The 22,537-nt window shown below is 33.8% G+C and overlaps 1 protein-coding gene across 2 annotated transcripts in view; it reads left to right on the top strand.

Annotated features, from left to right (window-relative positions):
* LOC111148153 (N-acetylated alpha-linked acidic dipeptidase like 2) overlaps nt 1-21,889 on the top strand; it is a 1,315,835-nt gene extending 1,293,946 nt beyond the window's left edge. The window contains exon 15 of one of the 2 annotated variants that reach the window (XM_022504603.1): nt 19,201-21,889. In XM_022504603.1, the coding sequence (XP_022360311.1) occupies nt 19,201-19,399 (199 nt within the window). In that variant the 3' untranslated portion in view covers nt 19,400-21,889. The remainder of the gene's footprint in view (nt 1-19,200) is intronic. The other variant, XM_022504596.1, reaches the window with a different exon arrangement.
* The last annotated feature ends 648 nt before the right edge of the window (nt 21,890-22,537 follow it).

Here is a 22,537-nt window from a genome sequence, read left to right as displayed (position 1 = left end):
GAGATTATGAAGCACATATACAGTGGTTTTATCTTTTTTATTTCTTGCTTGATTTTAGAACAATGTCCTTATTATGCTCTAAAAATACCTGCTGGTTCAAGATTATATTGTTACTTTAAGAGAGACATAGGTTTTAATTGTTTAGGGTGGGAAGAGAGGTGCTTAGTATCAGTGTTCAACTTCTTCTTTTGTTAGAAAAGATCCTCAGGCAATTATCTCTGACCATCTAAGTTGATTTTGAAAGGGAATCATTGTCATTGCATAGGGAGAAACATTTATTTGCTGTTTTCCTATTGATGAAGTTGTAAGCTTTTGTGAGGTGGGGTTTACTATATTTAGGCAGGTTGGCAACAGTTTATTTTGTTGTTTTCTTTGGAAGTTTTATCTATCTACCTGTCAGCCATGAGTTTCAAGTATAGTACTTGTTGGAATATGTTTTTAATAGAAGTCTAAAAACAGAGATAGATATTTAAATTAAAACCCTTTCAATCAAGTACATTGCTAAATCTTGAGTCTACAACTTAAGGATAGTGTGGCATTGGGCCAACCAATCTTTGTGACCACTTTCTTTCTCTATAGAATGGATATAATAATTCTACCTATTACATTAAGTTGTTTTGAAGATTAAATGATTAAATGTAAACTGCTTAGAATATTGTTAGCCATATTATAGGGAAAAGAAAAAAAAATCTTCTACCTTTCTAGCTTTTCTGACTAGAAAATGAGACTGGCAAAAGACTGATTACCGAGAGAAAAAACAGACTTTATTAAGAAGTGAAACACACATGAACACTAGAGAAACTCAGTGATGAGTAACTCAAAGGGGTGATTAGAACTTGGGCTTATCCAGAATCTTAAAAAGAACAAAAAATGTGTAGATTAGTGACAAGACCCTCAAATAAAAAAAATGCTAGTCTTCCAAGGACAACAAACATTATAAGAAAGGTAAATACAGAGGAAAACTAATAGACGACTAGAGTTGTTTTAGTAAGGTTTATTAAGCATATTCCTCTTGGTGCTATCTCTGGGCTGATAAGAATTTTAGATTCATCTCCTGTGATTAGGAGTTTGGAGAGGATAGAGAACTTTCCAGTGTCTATAGTTTCTCAATTATGTTCAGCTCAAAATAATTCTTATTCCAAAATGGCATGTTTTGGGATGACATATTCTGATGCCTTTAATATATAAAATGCTCAACAAATATTAGTAATTGTTAGTATTATCATTATTGATTTATGCAACCAAATTTATTCTATATCCACTTGTTAGAAACATGGAGAAATACACAATGAACAAGAAACTGTTTTTAAATTCTGCCTAAGGACAGAAAAGTATCCATCAAAGAGTAACAATGGTGTGTGATCAGTGCTATGATGAAACCATTAATCACATGCCATTGTTGCACCAAGAAGAAATCAACAAAGTTTAGCCTTGGGTTCTTGGCAAAACATGAGTAGTTGGTCTTCTCTCTGAAATTCATCAAACTCATGTTCTAGTTCATCCAGACCATAAGAAGCCTGTCCTCTCATTATTATCTCTCATAGCCAGTAGCTGGATCTCTTCCCATACTCCAAGTCAGAAAATATGAAAATTTATTTATTAATTTACCATGAACCTTTAAAATTTACATTTTTATTAGTTTACAAATATACCAAGATGCATTTCCATAATAGTTTAAGATAATGTTTATCAACATATTTTCACAAACATGTGTGTATATGTGTCTGTGTGTGTGTCATCCCTATTGGCTGTCTAATTATTCTGACCTGCATACATGTTGTAAAATAATCTTCCTCTTTCAAATATATTTACTGAAAAATAGCAGCACTAGGAAAGTAGAGTGATTATAACAGAAGTGAATGGGTGGGGGTGGGCATTTTTGACAGTTAAAGGTCTGGTCAAATATAAAAAGCCAAGCGGTTTTCTTGGCATAGACTCTTGCATGGGGTGATATATACCTTGGCAAGCCCTTACAGTGGTCTTCCCCTTGTTCCTTGAGAGTTCCTTAAGGATAAACTCTTTCCTGGGCAGGATAACTGTGATCTCACAGTTCTATGATATTAAGGACAAAGTCAGTTGAGAATTAAGAGAGGTGAGGGAGGAGAAACCCAGAAGTGTCAAGTAATAGTAGCTGCTACTTATAAAGTATTTACTGTATATGCCAGGCACTAACTAAGCACTTTACATGTTTTAGCGCATTTAACTTTTTATACTAATTATAAGTATAGTAAATTATAAGTACTGTAAGTAATATATCCTATCTTATCAGTGAGAAAAGATAGTTTCATGGAATTAAATATGTTCAATGAGCTCTAAATCCTAGAGCTAAGAAGTGGTGGTAATGGGTCAAGAAGCTTAGTGTTGAGGGAAAGAGCATGGATTTCAGACTCAGATGGACATGGTTTTGATATTGACCATTTAGTATTTCCTTCATGTTTTCCCATTTCTCTTCATTGTTGAAATTACTTTTTAGATGTGATACATATTTTCTTTTCAAACATTACCCTTTTTAGATTTTCCTTCCAAAGAATCCAAAGATCACAGTGGGTCTTTTACACATTGAGCATATCCAGGTAACCTTAAAGTATGAAGTCAAGTAGGATGATGATGAGTAGTATACTTAGAATTTCTGTAAATAAAGTCTTAATTTGATAAAGCAATTATGAGAATTAAAATTGGGGAAAATGGAAAGAAGAGATAGTAATTTGAGAATAGATACCAAGATGGGCTGCTATGGAAATGTTCTATAGCCTATAAATAATGTAGAGTTTTCTATTTTCACATAATTACTTTGGTGCCCATGAAACAATGTAATTAGTCCATTGTCTATTAGAACATAATACATTTGTTTAGTTGCATTGTCTTTTATTCTTATTGATTTGTATTGCTAATAAATGTGGCATTTTGTAGTATAACAAGAAGCTTACTATTTAATTATATGATTTAGGAGGAGGACATATAATTTAGACTTTCTTCTTCATAGTCCAGTGTGGGACAGATTACATACTCATCTCTCTCTTTCTCTCTTTCTCTGTATGTATGTATAAGAATATATGTGTATACAAATATATTTACACATATATACATGTATCTATGTATATACATATATAAATTTATATATACATGCATTTATATATATACATACATATGTGCACATACAAGTTTCTCAAAAAATATATAGACAAGTGATATATAATTAAATGATACTTAAATAGCAAGAATGGAAAAGAAATTATTCCAAAATACTATCAGACATAATTTTTTTTTTCTGAATTCATGCTTTATGTGTTAATAAAACCACAGGAGTGCAGAGCAGGTATGGTTTATCTTCAAAGTCTATTTATTCATTGCTGCTCAATAGTAGCAATAACAATTGATATCACTATACTTCATCTCCATTTGGGAAAGGAATAACAATTTCCAAATTCCACTGAAAAGGAAAAGCAAAGTTTACCTGATTATATAAAATCTCTTTTTAAATACGTAACATCAAAATCACACAAGATTAAGACTAGAAATGATTAAAAATATTCTATGATGAATGTTTTCCTATTACACTTATTTGATTTACTTAAAGATTAAAAAATCATTATTTTTGCTCTTGTCATGGGTTTATTTTGTCTTTGGGTTCAACTGTTCATTATCTTTAAAAGGTACATAAGAGACTAGTGTTGAAGCTAATTACTCACTACTAGTTGCTGGCATGCTTTGTTCTGATAAATAATTTTCTCTTTACTTTGAAATAAGTAATTTGAATTTTATAGTCAACACTGATTTTTAAAGGATGAAATATCTGAAAATTCAGATAAAAATTAGAACCTAAATAAAATTGTGGGGCACCTGGGCCACAATTTGTTCAGCAGCTAACTCTTGATCTTGGGTCAGGTCTTGATCTCACAGTTGTGGGTATCAGCCCCATACTGGGTTCTGTGCTGGATATGAAGCCCACTTAAAAAAAAAAAAAATCAAAACACCTAAATAAAACTGGTTACATACTTGTTTGAAATTTATATCCTCTTATCTTCTAATTATATCTCAAATTAGCAGAAATTACATATATAAATTTGTATTTACCTATTTTAAAATATTGCCATTTCCTTTTAATTGGGTTTTTATAAGAGTTTCTAAAATAATGGGGAAAAAATAGATCTACAATATATTTTAATTCTGTTAGTAGCCATAGTATTAGTAGTTATGCTATTTGGTCATAAGATAAGTTTCTTGGAAACTATGAACATCTGACTCTATATAAGGTGAAGAATTATCAAGTGTAATTAATTATGGAAAATAAAACAATATAAAGTTACATAATAGGCTATGATGTCCATTCAAATCTTTATCGGTCTATCAAATTTTGGTATCTTTACCTTTTAGACATGATCTCCAACATCTCTGAATGTTCTCTTTCTAAGGGGGAAAAAAGACAAAATATACAACATTATTAGAAATTTATTTTACATTTTGAGGTCTTTTGAGCAAGAAAAACTGGTAGAATTCTCTAACTTCAGAGTTTTGCATGGATTTAAATATGTTAGCCACATATGCAGAAGACGAGAGTTCTGAAACTACTCACTCTGAAACTGTTCACTCTTTTCCATTTAAAATTTTGAAACTGAGATAACTTCCCTAATTCTTTTGTATCCCACATAGTCCTTGGTGCTTAATAAGTACTTCCTAAGTGAGCTCTCAAGGTAATTACTTTGCTTTGATTTCTAGCATCTTCTGCTCTAAAATTCTTCCTAGATTTTCTTAGATATTATGACATTAGTATGGTTGTTAACACATTTTTTCTCCTGTTTTTATCCAATGGTAGATTTTCTTGGATCTGTCCTCTTTTAAATGTTAAAAATACTAAAATTCTATAACATAATCATATATATGACCTAATCATCTCAATGTAATTTATGGAATTGAACAATCCTCTCACAGATTGCCCATTTACATACTTTACACACATTGTACTACAAGAGGTCTTTGCCTTTATATGGCTCGAATTCACTTAGCGATATTTTCAGAATATTGGATTAAGATGTCTGCCAGAACATTTATTATGTTTGGAATAAAATTTCAAGATGATTGGTATCCAGATGTCCAGTGCAAAGGACAAATTACTTTTCTTCCTCTCTATTTGGGGCCACAGTTCAAAGAGTTTAGTTAAGAACTGCATGTGATTTTTTTTTTGCATATGTTAAATATTAGGATTCAAGAAAGAAGGTAGATAATAGATTAAAGTAACTGAACTCATCAAATAAAGTCTATTACTTCAAACACTAGTTTTTATTTTAGTGACATTTATACCTTGCAAAATAACTATTATCTGTGAATCAGAGTTATTTAAGAAAAATACATAAATTTTAATTTTCTTTAAATATAATATAATTGATTAATAACAAATTAGACTATTGCTTAAACAAACAGAAGTCCACAGTCTAGAGCACCCAGTAAAGGAGAAATTTAGAAAATATTCAGTTAATTCAAATTAATAAACAGGAAAATGAGAAAACAACGGAAGTTAGAATATAAATTAAGAATGGATTATGGGAGTTGATTATATGTGAATTAGCAAAACCAACTAAAGAGGGAGGCTTTCTCCCTCTTTTGTGATAGCTTGGTTTATACATCCACTGATTACTTCAAGAAACCTATGTATTATTACCAAGAGAATGGGCTAAATATCTTAAGTGAAGGAGGGTTTACATATAAGAGTCTAAGTAATAACAGATCTCCTTTATTTTGGGGCCTCAAATGGGCACAAATCCATTGTCAACCTAGCACTTCAAACCACAACCACCAGTCTATGAGAAATGGAACTCAAAATGATACCAATTTGTCTTCCTATTTTTAGAAGTAAGGTTTGATTATATATTGCCTAAAAGGTACACATCCAGGGCATCTGGGTGTCTCAGTCATTAAGCTTCTGCCTTCTGCTCAGATCATGATCCCAGAGTCTTGGGATGGAGCCCCACAATGGGCTCCCTGCTCTGCAGGAAGCCTGCTTCTCCCTCTTCCACTCCCCCAGCTTGTGTTCCCTCTCTCGCTGTGTCTCTCTGTCAAATAAATAAATAAAATCTTTTTTTTTAAAAAAGGTGCACATCCTTTTTTAAAATTATTTTTATTAACATATAATGTATTATTTTCCCCAGGGGTACAGGTCTGTGAATCTTCAGGCTTACACATTTCTCAGCACTCACCATATCACATACCATCCAATGTACATAACGCAACCACCCTCTCCATACCACCCTCCCCAAGCAACCCTCAGTCTGTTTTGTAAGATTAAGAGTCTCTTATGGTTTGTCTCCCTCCCAATCCCAACTTGTTTCATTTTTTCCTTCCCTAACCCCCAAACCCCCCACTCTCAAATTCCTCATATCAGGGAGATCATATGATAATTGTCTTTCTCTGATTGACTTATTTCACTAAGCATAATACTCTCTAGTTCCATCCATGTCATTGCAAATGGCAAGATTTCATTTCTTTTGATGGCTGCATAGTATTCTATTGTATATATACACCACATCTTCTTTATCCATTCTTCTGTTGATGGACGTCTAGGTTCTTTCCATAGTTTGGCTATTGTGGACATTGCTGCTATAAACATTTGGGTGCACGTGCCCCTTCAAATCGCTACATTTGTATCTTTAGTGTAAATATCCAGTAGTGCAATTGTTGGGTCATAGGGTAGCTCTATTTTCAACTTTTTGGGGAACCATTGATGGGTTCTGATTATGTCAGATAAAAGGATGTGCACCTTTTATCTGACATAATCAGAACCCAATGATTGAAAAGGCAGTTTATTTTAACTAGAATGCTTCACCAGTCATTGATACAGGACCAGGGACTGTTTTGAGGACTATTCCAAGAGTTTAAATTCTAGATTTACTTTCCTGTTTAAGTCACACTAAGAATGAATCATTTAAGATTTCCAGGTTGTCTTCTCATTTTGGAGCAGGAAATAGTTGCTTGTAAAACAATCTAGGGGCAGATATTTTTTCCTCTCCATTGCCACTTTATTTTTTCCTTCCTTTTGTTAATAATCGTTTCAGTGATCTCTCCACATATAACCCAACATTTTCATTTTAGCAGTTAATACTTGTGAGTCTTTCTAACACATTCCCAACACATTTTATAGGAATAACTTTCTTTTACACTTAATATGTCATTATTTACATAATGTTAATTAAATGATGTGATTTTGTATATAATGGCACATGTCACTGGAAGAAACCTGTTTGTAAACAAGACAAGACCTCTTACTTAAAAATTCACTGGAGGGAAGTATTAAGGATGTATGGGTTTCTCCCAAATGGTTTAAAAAACAAAGTAGGAAAAATGCAGACTCCTTTAATGTATCTCAGACCCATTGTATATTAATTTCTTCTGCAGACCTAAAATTTCCTCAGGTTATTCTTATACACATTTAATTCAATAACCACTGCTGGAATATTATAGAGCACTTGCTAACTTTTAATTGAAGGGAAGAATATGCTATGAAGTAGAACAAAAATCTAGAGGATTATTTCAAGAGAATCCTGTTGGAATATACTTTCCCTTACCATCACTGGTGTTTGTGATGTTACCATCACAGTTACAGTAGATAACTGTTGGGTTGATATTCTAAAATTTATTACTGCCTATTGTCAGATCTTCTTTCCTATATGAGGAGAATTTCCTATGAGCTTGGTAGGAAGCAATGCTCATCTCCCCACGCAGAAGCTGCATAGGTCCAGATAGTTTTTTGTTTTTTGTTTTTTGTTTTTTTCCCTGAGTAAGGGACCAGGCAATTGGATGATCTCTCCCAGGTCCTTAAATCTGAAATAAGTGATGCAAAAATGTAGGGGCAATTCAAGATTATTCATGCTAGTTGTGGATCAAGACTCTGACAGTGTCTGAGTCAATGTTAAGAGACAGCAGCAATGCTGCCATGGTAAAGATAAAATCTCTGGTGGTATCACTGTGTCAAACAGACATCAGGGACATGAACCTGTTTCTCTAGCAGAATCTTGGAAGTACTCTGTGATACTTAACTTCTCTTGATTAGTGCCTGGGTCTCAAATGTTTTTCATCACTTCTGTGAATTATAACATATATATATATATATATATATTTACTGATATAATACTATAAATGTGTGTGTATGTGTGTATATATATACACACACATACTTTTTTACATATTTAACATGTTTATTTTTTCTAGTTTTATTGAAATGGAATTGACATATAATATTGTTTTAGCTTAAGGTACACAACATAATTAATGTACTTATATATTACAAAACAATTACCACAATGACTATAGTTCATATCCATTACCTCGTGTAGTTACAGATTCGTGTGTGTGTGTGTATGTGTGTGTGTGATGAGAACGTTTAAGATCTGCCCTCTTAAAAATTTTCAAATATCCAATGTAATATTAACTATAGTCACCGTGCTTTATATTTCATCCCCAGGACTTATTTACCTTATAACTGGGAGTTTATGGAAATTTGTATCTCTTGATCACCTGTACCCTTTCCCCTCCCCACACCCCCCAATCCCATGCTGCCTCTGGCAACCGCCAATCTGTTCTCTTCCTATGCTTTTGGGTTTTTTAGATGCCACATATAAATGAGATTATACAGTATACACATTTTCAATAAATTTATATTTTCTTAAATTAAACATGATTAATTTTTGATTTGAGTTGAGCGCCTGTGGACCATTTTCAATCCTATGACACCCACAACTCAGAGTGCAAATGATTATATCTTCTTTCTGAGTTCCCTAAGCAAAGAATAGATATTTCTACTATTTATTTACAATGTATATTTTTTTACAATTAACTTCAACATAATAGAAATTTGCCTATGCAGTATTACATTTTGAAAACAATAGGACTGCAAAATTAGGTGATTTTAGTTTTTTCTTAATTTGCATAGTAAACTGCATATGAATCTGTTACAGGTACAAACCACAGCATTTTATTTCCTTATACTAGCAAAAATAGTTACAGATAGTAATACTCCTGTAAATTGTGAAAAAATTTACAGTTAAGGAATAGCACCAGAGTTCCTTTAAAACATCATTTTTTGTCACATTTACAAAGTGAATGTTTAGTAAGTTAAGATGTAACAATTTTGTAAAATCTGAAAAGTAATCCTCCTAGTTTTTTAGAATAATTTTACATTAAAACATTGATTCCTTCATTAAATTCCTTCAACCTTTGTGATCGACATTCATAGCTTCAGATGGTCACTCTATACCTAGTTTTCCTTCTAGCTAAAGTTATACACTTTATTGTTCTGTTAATTTCTATGTTTTCAAATCATCTCAAATAACATACTTGTTATTTAAGGGAAGCCATACATTTTTTACCTCAAAGAAGTTATTTTCAAACATCAGCTAAATAAATTATGTAAATCTTCAGGTTAAAAAATATCTATAGTTATTAAGGAAAATATTTATGTTTTTAATAACTATATAATTAAAAACTATTGTATATCTGGATACATTTGATGGAAAGTAGTATAAAACCCTACACAAAGTAGTAAAGTATCTTGACTCACATAATTGAAAGTCAAGAGAAAAGCAGATTTTAGGTTCAGCATCTCTATCATATGACCAAGGAATACATTCCTGTCTCTTAGCTCTGCTTCCATGTGACTTTCCTCCCGTTGGAAAAAGGAGATGTACCATTTTCACATTTCATATCCATAACCGTTACTATTCAAAAGCAAAAAAGGGATTAACTTTTAATGGTTCTCTCACAAAAGCAGGTCTTTAAATCTTAGAATCCTGCAGGAAATCTCCCTTCAAATTCAATTTCCAACATATGCCCATTGTTGAAATAATCCATTTGATTAAGGAATTACCATATGCTGACTTGATTAGGACTATGTTATCTGAATCAATATTATGGTGATTGGAATCAGATGAACCAAATTTAACTGATACTATCAGGGTCTGCCCCTGGAGATTTTTCCACAAACCATAAGACACGTGGTGAACACTGGGTAGAATACTTATAGAAATTGTACCGTATGCCGATAAAGAGTATATGACATAGTTAGAGAGATAAGATACACAAAAAATTTCATAACAAAGCCAATATTTTCTAATAGTCTAAGATATATATATATATATATATATATAAACATATATATACACACACACATATACATATATATACACATATATATAAAATAAGGTGAAAAGTTTTGTAAAATAGGAAATTAAATAATCTCATGCCATAGAATGCATTCTAAATGCATTATATAAATATACATTAAAATAATAATTTATTCATTATGTGCTTAGCTTTTAACATAGACTTTAAACTCTTTTCTATCCTTGAGCACCTAACATAGCAACTTACTCATATTAGATGTTTAATAAGGGCTGTTGAGTAGAATAAGCAAAAAGATCAATATTGGCTCAATTACTCACTTTGTTTAAATAGACACAGCCTAAATTATAAACTTTTGCCTTTAGAGTGAACTTTTCAAAACAAATATTTCACACCCCTTTCATTACTGAAATAAAAAAATAAATGAAGAAAAACCTGAATTACTTATTTTGTTTGGTTTTGTGACCTCAGCATTGCTGTTTACTAAAGGTAATGAAGGTAAGGAAAGAATAATGGAGAAAGGGAAAATGCAAATATTTGGAGTATAGATTAAAGGAAATGTATTTTTATGTTAATTGCCAAGTGCCTATAGAGCAAATGAAATTGTCCTTGGAGGGTGCTGATGATAGAAACTCCCATACTAAGAGAAAATGAGTTCTAAGCGAGTTAAGAAAGAAAATTCCCTTAGATATTGAGGTCTAAGCCATACATACAGGGAAAATAAGATGGGAAGAAAAAACAGTGATGACATTAAGACAAGGAAACAATTACGTTAGTGTGAGGAAAAAAATGGTCAAATTGTGGAAGGTGCTAAGGATGTGTTAATCTTTGTCTGATTTCTGGGACCCCTTTTGATTCAATGGGAAATTTTCAAGTGAAGAAATATAACTTTTGTTTATAGGTAAGCCATTAAGCACTGTGCCATTCAAGGGAGTCTTCCCTGCATATCTTAAAAGATATCCTCTTCTCAGGGAGCTTCTCTTGAGAAATAATATAGTTAGATGGACTGAAAAGTCTTGAGACATGGAATACAGTTGTTAAGTCTTTCTACTTTCCTCTGCTGTCTTTTATATGTAATTTTAATGCAAACAGACAGAATTATTTTTGTTCATTTCTTGGGCTGTACCTCAGCAAGATGATCCATATTAAAATGAAACAAAACAACAACAACAACAACAAAACAAACCAAAAAGCCCAGTATGCCATAATGATTAGCTTATTTTTTGTTCGTGGAAAAATTTCACCTGATAGTCCAAGCAGGTTTTAAAACTTCAAATGAATAAACACATTCTTTGTAATGCATACATCCTGGGGGACTGTTTGGCATGATTTTTCAAGAGTGTCTTTTGAATTCAGCTAGTCACTTAAAGAACAGTCAAATCCACAGCATAAATTGTATTAAATTTATTAATGCTATTAAAAGAGAAAAAAGAACTGATTCCTATAGCAACATTAACCTTTCCCTTCCCACAGGGAGGAAGAACACTATAATTCATATCAATCATTTATTGCCCCATTGAAAATTACCACCAAATTTAGTACCTTAAAACAACTCTATTTTGTCTGTAATTCTTCAATATGGCCATCTAGGCTGGACTCAGCTGGGTGATTCTTCAGATTTGGGCCAGGCTGGGTCTCTCTCTGCTTTGTTTATGTCTGTACCCAGTGCTTTGGCTGCCAGCTTGGCTGGGGGCTAGCTAGTATAGGAGGGCCTCAGCTGAACAGCTCCTCTCTCTCTCTCTGTTCTCTTTTTTTCCAGCAGGCTAACAGGATCATTCACATGGTGGTTTGGCAGGCTTCCAAAAAAAGAGAAGTGTGCCAGACCTTCTGAAGCATAGGCTCACCACATAAGCCACATTCTACTGGTCAGAGCAAATATTAAGACCAAACCAGAATCAGCAGGCAAGGGAATAGACTCCATTTGTTGGTGGATTGGAGCTACAGTCATATTTTGAGGAGGCCTGCATAGGAGGGGAATAATGAAAGCCATTTTTGTAAACAATCTACACATGTTATTTCATTCTCAATTGTCTATGGAGTGAGTTTATGGCTTGGTGATATCACAAAGGTCCTAATTCTCGTTCTGCTTTTGCAAGTATAGACCAAATTCAAATTTTGTTGAAAGAGATCTGTACTATAAGTAGTGTAGCCATGTATTTTGTGACTTCTCATGGACATAGTAACCAAGTCAATGGTCTTTCCTAATGTTGATATACCTACAAAAAATCCACTGTTAACTATGGAGTACAGTTAGTATAATAATTAAAAAGAAGTAGCCACAATTGTAAATTTTGAGCTGGACTTTTTTCCTCCATATGCAGCATGTATACCCAGTTTTGAAAGACATAGTTTGTTATTTGCTGTGATTTCATTTAGAAGTTTCCAACATGAAGTATAATGAATGCTAACTCAAGTTTAAGACGGATGGCATCCTGTGACCATTTATGGATATAAGAAGGAACATTTGAAAGAGAGTCATCGTTTCCATCATTAATTTGCTAATTCACACACGAGGAAATGACTCATGAAGACTTTAGCTCCCTTTGTTTCAAAATTCATTTTCTTCAGTTTGCCTTTGCCTTAGCTGAATGAGAAAGATTTGTCAGTTGAGTAAAGATGCTTCGTCTCCTTCAGTGATGCTACGGGAGTTATTAATTAGGTTTCTGAGTTTGGCACTGCTCTTTCCTGGTCACCGTGATGTGTCATTGAAACAGACCCATTAAAATGAGTGATGTGTGTTATAATTTCATTAGTGTCATCAATAATGTATTACACTTTCCTTTTAGTAGTCTCTTTGTGTTGTGTGTGGGTCAGGATGACTGTATGAATTACATTTATAAGATCCAAATTGTTATAGATGAGGGAAGATAGGCATGAGGGTGGAATTAATGTTATTTTAAACACGATAACTACAAAAATGATTTCAATTAAATAATATTTTAATTGGGTCTGATGTCTCTACATGCCATACTGAGATACATGTTGTGTGTATGCAAATAAGATGGTGATTTATTGAATTAATAACACAGTCCATTCTCTCTACAAGGTAACTTTCTGAACTGGACTAAAGCAGGTGTGTGTAAGAGCAGGAATGGTTCATTAAGGAATATAATTCCTTAGTGGTTATAAAAGGTAGACTATTAACATGGAAAATTTTCAAGTGTATTTTCTTACTTTCCTTCCACCCTATTTTCCTGCCAGACATGTGCCTTTTGACTGGTTATTTGCCAATTCCCAGTCTACTTTAAGCTGAAAAATATGACCCATCATTGAGAAAAGCAAGACATATTTGAGTACTCTGATATAGGATATGTTGGGTTTTTCTCAAAGATTTTTATTTATTTATTTGACAGAGATCACAAGTAGGCAGAAAGGCAGGCAGAGAGAGGGGGGAAGCAGGCTCCCTGCAGAGCAGGGAGCCCGATGCAGGGCTCGATCCCAGAACCCTGAGATCATGACCTGAGCCGAAGGCAGAGGCTTTAACCCACTGAGCCACCCAGGTGCCCCTGATATAGGATATGTTATTGAAATCTTTTAACTCCATTTATTTGAGATTTAATTCTGGAGACTTTTATGAGAATACAAAGAGCTTTTGGCTTAGAAGCTTCCACCAGAATCACTGATCTAATTTAAAATATTTTCAAAGGCAAGAATCATTTGCATATTAAAAATGGTATAGTAGTTTTGTCTCCCCAAGAATAATCTGGGGGTACTTGGAGTTAATGATTGACTGTGTAAGAAAGTTCTGAGAACTAAGAAATACATGAAAATGTATGTGATGAAATGTAAAAACATGGCTGGGCTTTGATTTTTGTCTTCCATTCAAATATTAAAACTAAAATACTATGAGGATACTTTTTTGAGAAAGGGTTCCAAATACAGAAATTTATTTTATATAAGTGGAAAGCTAAATAGTACACATTTAAGGGTGCCTGGGTGGCTCAGTGGGTTAAGCCTCTACCTTGGGCTCGGGTTGTGATCCCAGGGTCCTGGGATGGAGCACTGCATCAGGCTTTCTGCTCAGTGGGGAGCCTGCTTCTCTCCCTCCCTCTGCCTGCCTCTCTGCCTACTTGTGATCTCTGTCTGTCAAATAAATAAATAAAATCTTTTAAAAATCAGTACACATTTAGTACACAAAAGAAAGATAGGAAAAGATGAGCTACTTCTGGAAATCAGTAGGAAAAATTATTTTTTTCATGAAAATTTAAAAAAGATATTTTTGTTATCCCAAATTTGTTTATAAGATAAAGCAATCTATCCAGGTAAAAAAACTTCTATCACAATAACGATCAACTAACTTAAGCTATATCAGCAGCTCCCCAAAATGAAAGTTTTTTCTTACATTATGATGAAAGAATCTGGCTACTTATCTTCAAGTAGAATCTCAATATTTGTAGTTTTATGCTGATTTGTATCCAATTTGGGTAGAAATGGATATGAGTGTTTATCTTACATAATAGCTTGCCGCAGCTTACTACTTGAATCATGTAGCATATGGAAATGTGTTTAGCTCCTGGTGGAATTTCACAAACCAAAAAAGGATCCATTTCTATTCACTTGGCTTGTTTACAGTCATTATAAAAGTATGTTACTGTGTTGCTTACTACTTAGAAAAAGCAAATGTTGGCACACTACAGACTCTATTGCATTGGTCTTTAAGAAGTACATGTATTGCTTTCCAGTTAAAAAAAAAAAAGAGAGAAATTATATTTCTTGTGTTTTAGACCTAAGCATCCTTTTAAGGATATTTTTTTATTCTTCTACCTTATTACCCTTCTAGATACCTTATAGTAGTTATGCTGAAATTTTAGAGATATATATATATTAGAGATTGTGCTCATGATTAAATGAATTGTCACTGAGGGATTAATCTTGTAACCTTTTATGAGCATGTTTTATTAATATCTTATCATTAAATTTAATATTAATAATATTTAACATTTAATAACCATAGAATGTATATGAAGGGATGTATTTTGTGCCAGTAGATTTTGAAAATGTGGAAAGGTCACTATACTAGTATAAAAATTATTAAACATGTTCCCCATAATATATTAATTGCACTCATTCAACTCATTTAAGAGGCAGTTCTGGATAATGAAGATTATAATACTTTTGTTTGTCAGCATGCTTAACAATATGCCTTTCAGGAATGGGAACTATTTGGTACAGCTTTTCAAAATATCTTTTGCATTCTTACATTCTGGAAATATATTTGCTGTGGACTACTTATAGTTAAACAGAAAACTTACAAAGTAGAAGGAGAGAACTTAAAACTATTTTATTATACTAATTTAGTTATTCTTATTGCAAACAGTATGTTATCTATAAAAGAGTACTTTTAATTGATTGAATAATTAAATTTATTTTAAACTTTTTATCCTCAAAAGATCTCAGTTATTAAGTAATTTTCCTTTATCACACACACACACACACACACACACACACACACACACACACATTTGGTAGGTATCCTGACACTAAAAACCCACTCCTTTTTTAAAAATGGCAATTGAAAAAGATTATGTAAAGATGAAAAAAGTAACTTTTGTATAGGCTGTGGCAGGTAGGAGAATACATGTGACTATCTGAGGCAATTTTATCTCCATTTGGAAAAATTCCATGGTCGTATCAATGTTCCTCTGTATTATTTGGTTTCTTTTATTTCCTACCCTCCTTAATGATGTAAAAGTAGTAAAACTAATATTTAGGGAAATTGTCATTAAGTATTTCACTAATTCTCACTATTTTAAGTTATTTTAATAAAATAAAAACTTCTACACATAAAAACATGTACGTATGGATACTGTATGTATGTACATGTATAATGGGTTATATGATTATATTAGCATGGTTGAATGGCTTCTTCTGACAATCTCTCTAATTTTATGAATACTATGGAAGTGGCAGAAGGGAAATTTCTGTTTTAAAAAGAGTGTTCTAATTGTGGAAACAGATGCAAATTTTTCTGAGTACAATTTGTGACCAGAAAATTATACATGATCCACTTGCCACTCCGTTTGGAAGATGTTTTTGCCCCTCCCATATTCAGGGAATATATGTTTCTTAATACAAATTTTATACCTGAATTCAAGAATATTTGGAATCTAGAAAGTACCTTTCTTGCTCTGCTCTATTTAATTCGTATAATGCCAAGTTTATTCACAGCACAAAAGTCAAGGATCTTGGATCATTAAGGATAGTTCTCATTTTAAATTATCTGTTTTGAAAAATTCAATGAAATAGCTTCTGAGTTTAAGGATCTTCTGCCCTACTGCCTCCCACTATGTACTTATTGTTAACTTAAATTTTTCTCCACGATCAGAAATTTAAGACAGTTTTATTCTTAAATATTTAAAGCTTAAAATGCAAAACAAAGTGGATTGATGTAATTTATACCAATATGATTGAGGATCTACTAAGTTCCCATCGCTGAACTAAGCCTGATAAAAAATTAGGTAATTAAATCACCATGACTGAAGATCTCCTGTATTCACAACACTAAATGAGACCTGATAAAGAAGTAATGTCTTTCTCAACCCTATGTGAAAGCAATGATATCATGGCATATCCTTGCAAATATAGGGTGCAGTGTCACATAGCAGAGAAGAAAAGACACTGAAAAGATGTGGAAGTCAGTATCGTCAGAGACCAGTTAGATACATAAGGAAAAGAGATGACTTGCAGGGTTCTGGCATGATTGATTAGGTAGATTACGTAAACCACAGAATACAAAGTGGTAAGTTTGGGAGAAGCTGAGGTAGAGGAGTTTGGAGGAGATAGAAAAGAATTCAGAACTCTCTCTAAGTGGAGGTTAGTGTTAGGGAAAGTATAAGGTAGCTAAATCTGTACCGTGGCCCTTCATCTTTTCAAAATTAACCATCACTGTGTAACTCACACCTTTGTCACCTTTCATCTGGACTAAGTGGTCCTCCAGGCTTTATATTACAAAGTGATCATGCCAAATAAAATCTCATAACCTTTCTCTTTTGCTTAAAACCTTTCACTGCTTTCTTATGCCTTTCAGAAAAAGTGAGATGTCCTTCACTTGGTACAGAAGGGTCACTAGGATGGCTGGATATCTTCTCCCAGCTCCTCTATAGCTGCCCGCTGGCCTTGCACATTGTTCATACAGAAACACTGACATTGATTTACTGGGCAGACCAAACTATTTTAGAAATGTGTACCTTTGGATATACTATCCCTCCTGCATAGGGTGCTGTTTCTGCTTTCCACCTTGTTTCCTTTCCTAAGCCTTTGTAACCTGTGACTCAAGAAGATGCTCAAATATTCTCTATTATGAAATTTTTTCTGACCCTTTTCAATGGCAACACGTCATCTATTATCATTGCACTTTTCATTTTTAATTTGATAGACACCTGTATTTTAATTATTTATATCTGCTTCTCTCATCAGACCATGGAATTTCACCTAGTTTGGGCTGGGAATACGTGAAATGATGTAATAATCCATAGTTCTCTGCCAAAATGCATCTCTTTCTATCTATCAATGATAAAAGGGACCACAGTAGATTTGCTCAAGGCCAAATTCTTCTTTCTAAGAAATTTGGATAAATTTCAGGGCACCATTTAATATACACTCCACACTTATGAGAAGATAGTATTCTAAATATCAAATATATACAAAAGAAGAGAGAATGTATAATACATTCTATTATCCAGTTTCAACAATTTTTAACTAATGGTCAATCTTGTTCCATCTATACCGTCCATGGCTCCACTCCCCTTTTTCCTCCCAAATGTTTTGAAGTAAAATCCTAGACACAATATAATCTTACATTTGCAATATTACTCTATGTATTTCTAGAAAATAAGGACACTTTTTGAAAACATACGATGATAACATCATCACACCTAAAATATTAACAATTCCTTAATAATTAACAAATCTCCAATTAGTAGTCAATTTTGCACTGCTTCTCATACTTTAAACAGATTGAGTAAAAGTCTGGTAAAGTCTATACTTCATGACTGGTTGATATGTTTCTTTTGGTCTAAAGCAGTAACTGTCCATCGGGGCAATTTTGCCCTGTCAGGGACAGTTTTGGCAGTCTGGAGACATTTTTGGTTTTCACAACTGCTATGGACTGAATGCTTGTATCCTCCCAAAATATATGAGTTAAACCGCTAACCCCAACATGGTGGTATTTGTAGGTGGGGACTTTGGGAGCTAATTAAGGTTAGATGAGTTCATGGAGGTGCGGCCCTCATGATGGGACAAATGCCCTTATAAAAAGAGGAGAAGACACAGGATCTCTCTCTCTCTCTCTCTCTCTCTCTGTGTGTGTGTGTGTGTGTGTGCACCATAGAGGGACTTGTGAGAATGGAAACAGGGAGAAGACTCCAACCAAGAGCCTAGCCATGCTGGCACCTTGGTCTCAGACTTCCAGCCCAAAAACTGAGAAATAAACCTTTGTTGGTCAAGCCACTCAGTGTTGGTATTCTGTTACAGCAGCCTGAATTCAATGACACAACCAAAGGAGAGAGCTACTGGTGTCTAGTGGGTGGGTGCCAGGGATACTGCTATGCATCCTGTAATGCATAGGACAACTGCACAAAAAAGAATCACCCAGCCACAAAGGTCAAGGAGGCCGAGATTGGCAAACCTTAGTCTGGAGGTTTTTCCTTCACCTATTTTTTATTGCAATTATTTGTGGACTAAGCAGGGTGATTTGTCCTACAGAGTTTCCCATGGTTCCCGTTTGCTAATGACACATCATTGCATCATTTAAGGTATTTCTCTGTCTCTCGTATTTATTAGCAATTAGATTTAGAAGCTTCATCAGATTCAGATTCAACTTTTTCAGCAGAACTACTTCATTCTATTTCACAGATAGTATTGTACACTTCCATGAGGGGGCATATAATGTCTAATTATCTCTCATCACTATAGGAAACTTGATGACCCATGTCTGCATTCAATTCATGAGAGGTTGGAAAATGATGATATGGTATTTTTATAATTTCTTCATTTACTGCAAATGCCACTGTTTCTTGGAAATAGTTATTATGATGTTTGATATGAAAAGAGCATTGTGCCTATGACATTTACACATTCCTTATTTCTCTTTAGAAATATCCTGTACCACCTTGATGAGAAGACAAGCCAGTTTTCAATCCTCCTGAAGGCACAGGAGCGCTACCAGTTACTTGCCTCAAACGAGAGCCTTCAAGAAGCCCTGTCAGAGGTGCTGAACAGCATTAATTCAGCTCAGGTTTACTTCAAAGCAGGACTTGATGTATTCGAGGATGTCTTGGCTGGAAAGAACTGAGTAAACTCTCAGCATTTAAAAAGTTTGTTTACAATTCCTCAAGCAAAAGCTCTAATCTAACCGGATTTTCTGACATTGAAGACTTTCCCCCCAGTGACTTTTTATACAAGTCTAAAGCTATTATGACATCGTATTTTTAAATGTACATATAAAAGAGCATTTTGCACATTTAATATTTTCTTATATCGACATCTCTGAATATGTCAAAGCGAGTTATTGAGATAATCCTTAAGATTTATGTATTAAAAAGAAATCTGCTGTATTTTTGTATATATAAAATATGTGGGGGGAAAAGTTCCAAGATGTTCTGGACAATCTTCACTGCTAGGGATAAAACATATAGGAATGGAAGTTAAAACATATAGGAATGGAAGCTATTAATGACCTAGTTTCTGTAATAGAAATGGAGAGTTGATATGATTTCAGATTAACTTCACTAGTAAGTATTCAATATGAAGAATTCAAGTATTCCGACTGACTGATTGGTCGACCAAAACCACTTTGAATGTTTCTATTTTATGAAATGAAGTGCCTGTTCGTAATACAACTAGATGTAGTAATACACTGGTTATGAAATTGTATTTTTTAAGTATTAATGAAAAAAAGAGCCATAAACATTCCAGGGGAAAATCTCAAAGTAGTTGCACAGAGCAATTTAAATGCAAATTTTTTCCTAACAACTTATAAGGTGACTAGCTTTGAAACCCCTAATTTGCTTCAGTTGATTTTGTACAAATTTCAGGAGTGATATATGTCTTATGAGGGAGAAAATATTTCTGATTTCTTCTTCTGTTGGTTCTGTTGGAAGCACTGAAACCCAGCTACTCTAAAATGAAAGCATTTTGCATCGCTATTCCTTCTTGTATTTTTTTCTGAAACTCCTTCCTGTAAGGCGGTTTTAACAGAAAACCATGTAATTTCCACAGGAAAGTAGCAAAGTTTCTCTTTGAAAACCCGAACTATCTTGAAAAGCATCAAATTGCTATTTCTGCCACTGACAAAAAGGACTTACAATGAAAGAAATAGTTGTTTGATCAATGGAAAACTTCTTAATTCTGTGAAGAGGCTTTTGATATTTTTCCTTCTTTATCCTTCATTGTGACTAAGATGAAAGTGTAGCAAATATTCATGCTTCTAATTTTATGCAGAAAATACAGTGTTACTAAAAGAGTGTGTCTTTCCCACACTTCAGTTTTCTCCTGTGGAAAATGAAGTTTTTCATACTGACATTGTCATGAAATGGCCCCAGCATCCACTGTTTCCCCAAAAGCCCAACATTCTATCTGTTCGGTGACAGTTTGAACTTTGAGCTTTATCCTTAGAAATGTTCTTTTGGTATTGAATAAAGCAATTCCCCTTAGGAAACGTACCCTCAGTATATTTTATGTGAATTGTCTCCACCTAACACAACACCCAGACACACTTCCCTTTGTAGATACTCCACCAGAGCAACATTACAGCCAATGCTTGTATGTTGAAGTCTCCAGTTTTTATAGATAAGCGTGAACCTACTCTTGGTTTAATGAAAAGCTACAGCTGAGGGGAAAGAATTAATCAGTATTGATTAATTGATTTATAAGGGTCAGCTGTTCCTATCATAAGTAATGTTGATATGCTCAAGGCAAAGAGGAGAGTTGATGCAATTAGCTGGATAATTCAAGCAGAAATCCATTTTCCTATGAGTTGCCTGTGTGTGCATATTTTTAAGTGACAAATGAAACTACCTTACACATTTTTTTGGAAACCAGTGTGCTTGTTTGAAAATATTTCCTATGTTGAGGAGTATCTACAAGGAAAAGCTAAGAGGACCAGCTTCTTGTGTGCCTCAGTGTCAGTGCCCTGATTTCTGGTCCACAGAAATCAATAGCAGAACAGAGGGGAAAGACACACACAAACACTGTTCAGGGCCAAATAAGAGAATGCTTTCTACCGAGGGATCCTCCATATTTAATCAAGCTTTCATGTGTTCCTTCTAGTTCTTTGTTATAGTTGAAGTTAATATAAACCAAACGACATTTTGAAGATGAAGCTGAATTTAAAGCAAGCACAAGCAAATAATCATTAGTTTGGTAGTTTATCATTTGAAAACAAAATCCTAAGGAAACTCACTCCCTTAGTCGGTAAGACTGTCGAGAGCACAAAATACATATTTGTACGTTTTTGTCTAAAGATCGCATACCTACATAAACCCCATTGCATAGATAAAAATCTCAATATTATGTATTCTCCCTTCTAGATTATATATTTGCTATTTGAAAAAAAAGCTAAAATTAACTATGTACTAGTATGTTTTTATTAGTCTATTTAAGAGATTATGTGAAGAAAGTAAATTATAATTAAAACAGATGTCCACTAATTCTATAGATGCTGCTTTAGATCTTCGGCTACAACAAACCTCTTAACTAGAACATCACTGCTATGGTGTTCCTCTAAATTTATATCATTTTAATTTTTTTTTCCTTAACAAATCCAAGTAAATAAAATCCTATGCAAATTAATTACAAGTGTTTTTGGTGAATTGATAGGTCCAAACTGTTGCGGAGATATCCGGATGGCTGGTACTTCTCACAATCCTTCGTTTATAGAATGGTGCCAGGGCACAATGAGTCACAAATGGTTACTCTCCCAAGAAAATATGGCATACATTCACCACTTAAATTTGGGTTCAAGAAAGGTATGCGTGAGCTACTGCCCTTTGTGGAAGAGCGGAGGTTGCATGAAAAGAAAGCCTGAGACGTTCTGGTCTAAGCCCTGGGATAGTACCTTTAGCCAGGGAAAGCATTGTCACTCTCATCAGAGGAAGTGAGTGAAGCCAAAGTGATTAGCAACATGATATAGTCCATGGGTTAGTTAGTAGCAAAGACACTAAACTAAAAAACACTGGAATTTAAATTTCTCTGCTTTTTCATGCAGTATGTCCAGTCCTCTCCCTGAGGTGCTAGGGCTACAAATGTTTTTTTCCAGTGCATTCTATGTGACTAGCAATTTAACCAGAGGCTATAATAGGGATGGAATCACTGCTTTTAATTAAGGGTTCGCTCATTCTCTGACTATAGATGGAACTGTCTATAGTTCCCTGTCCCCACAGGGAACCCAGGAAAAGGACACCAAGACTGGGTACTTGGGAGAAATGTCTCT

This window comes from Enhydra lutris, unplaced genomic scaffold (genome assembly GCF_002288905.1).
Source record: "Enhydra lutris kenyoni isolate GAN:26980312 unplaced genomic scaffold, ASM228890v2 scaffoldscaffold2, whole genome shotgun sequence".
Taxonomy (NCBI): Eukaryota; Metazoa; Chordata; class Mammalia; order Carnivora; family Mustelidae; genus Enhydra; species Enhydra lutris.
The sequence above is the reverse complement of the archived record's forward strand: the minus strand, read 5'-3'. Positions and strand labels throughout refer to the sequence as shown.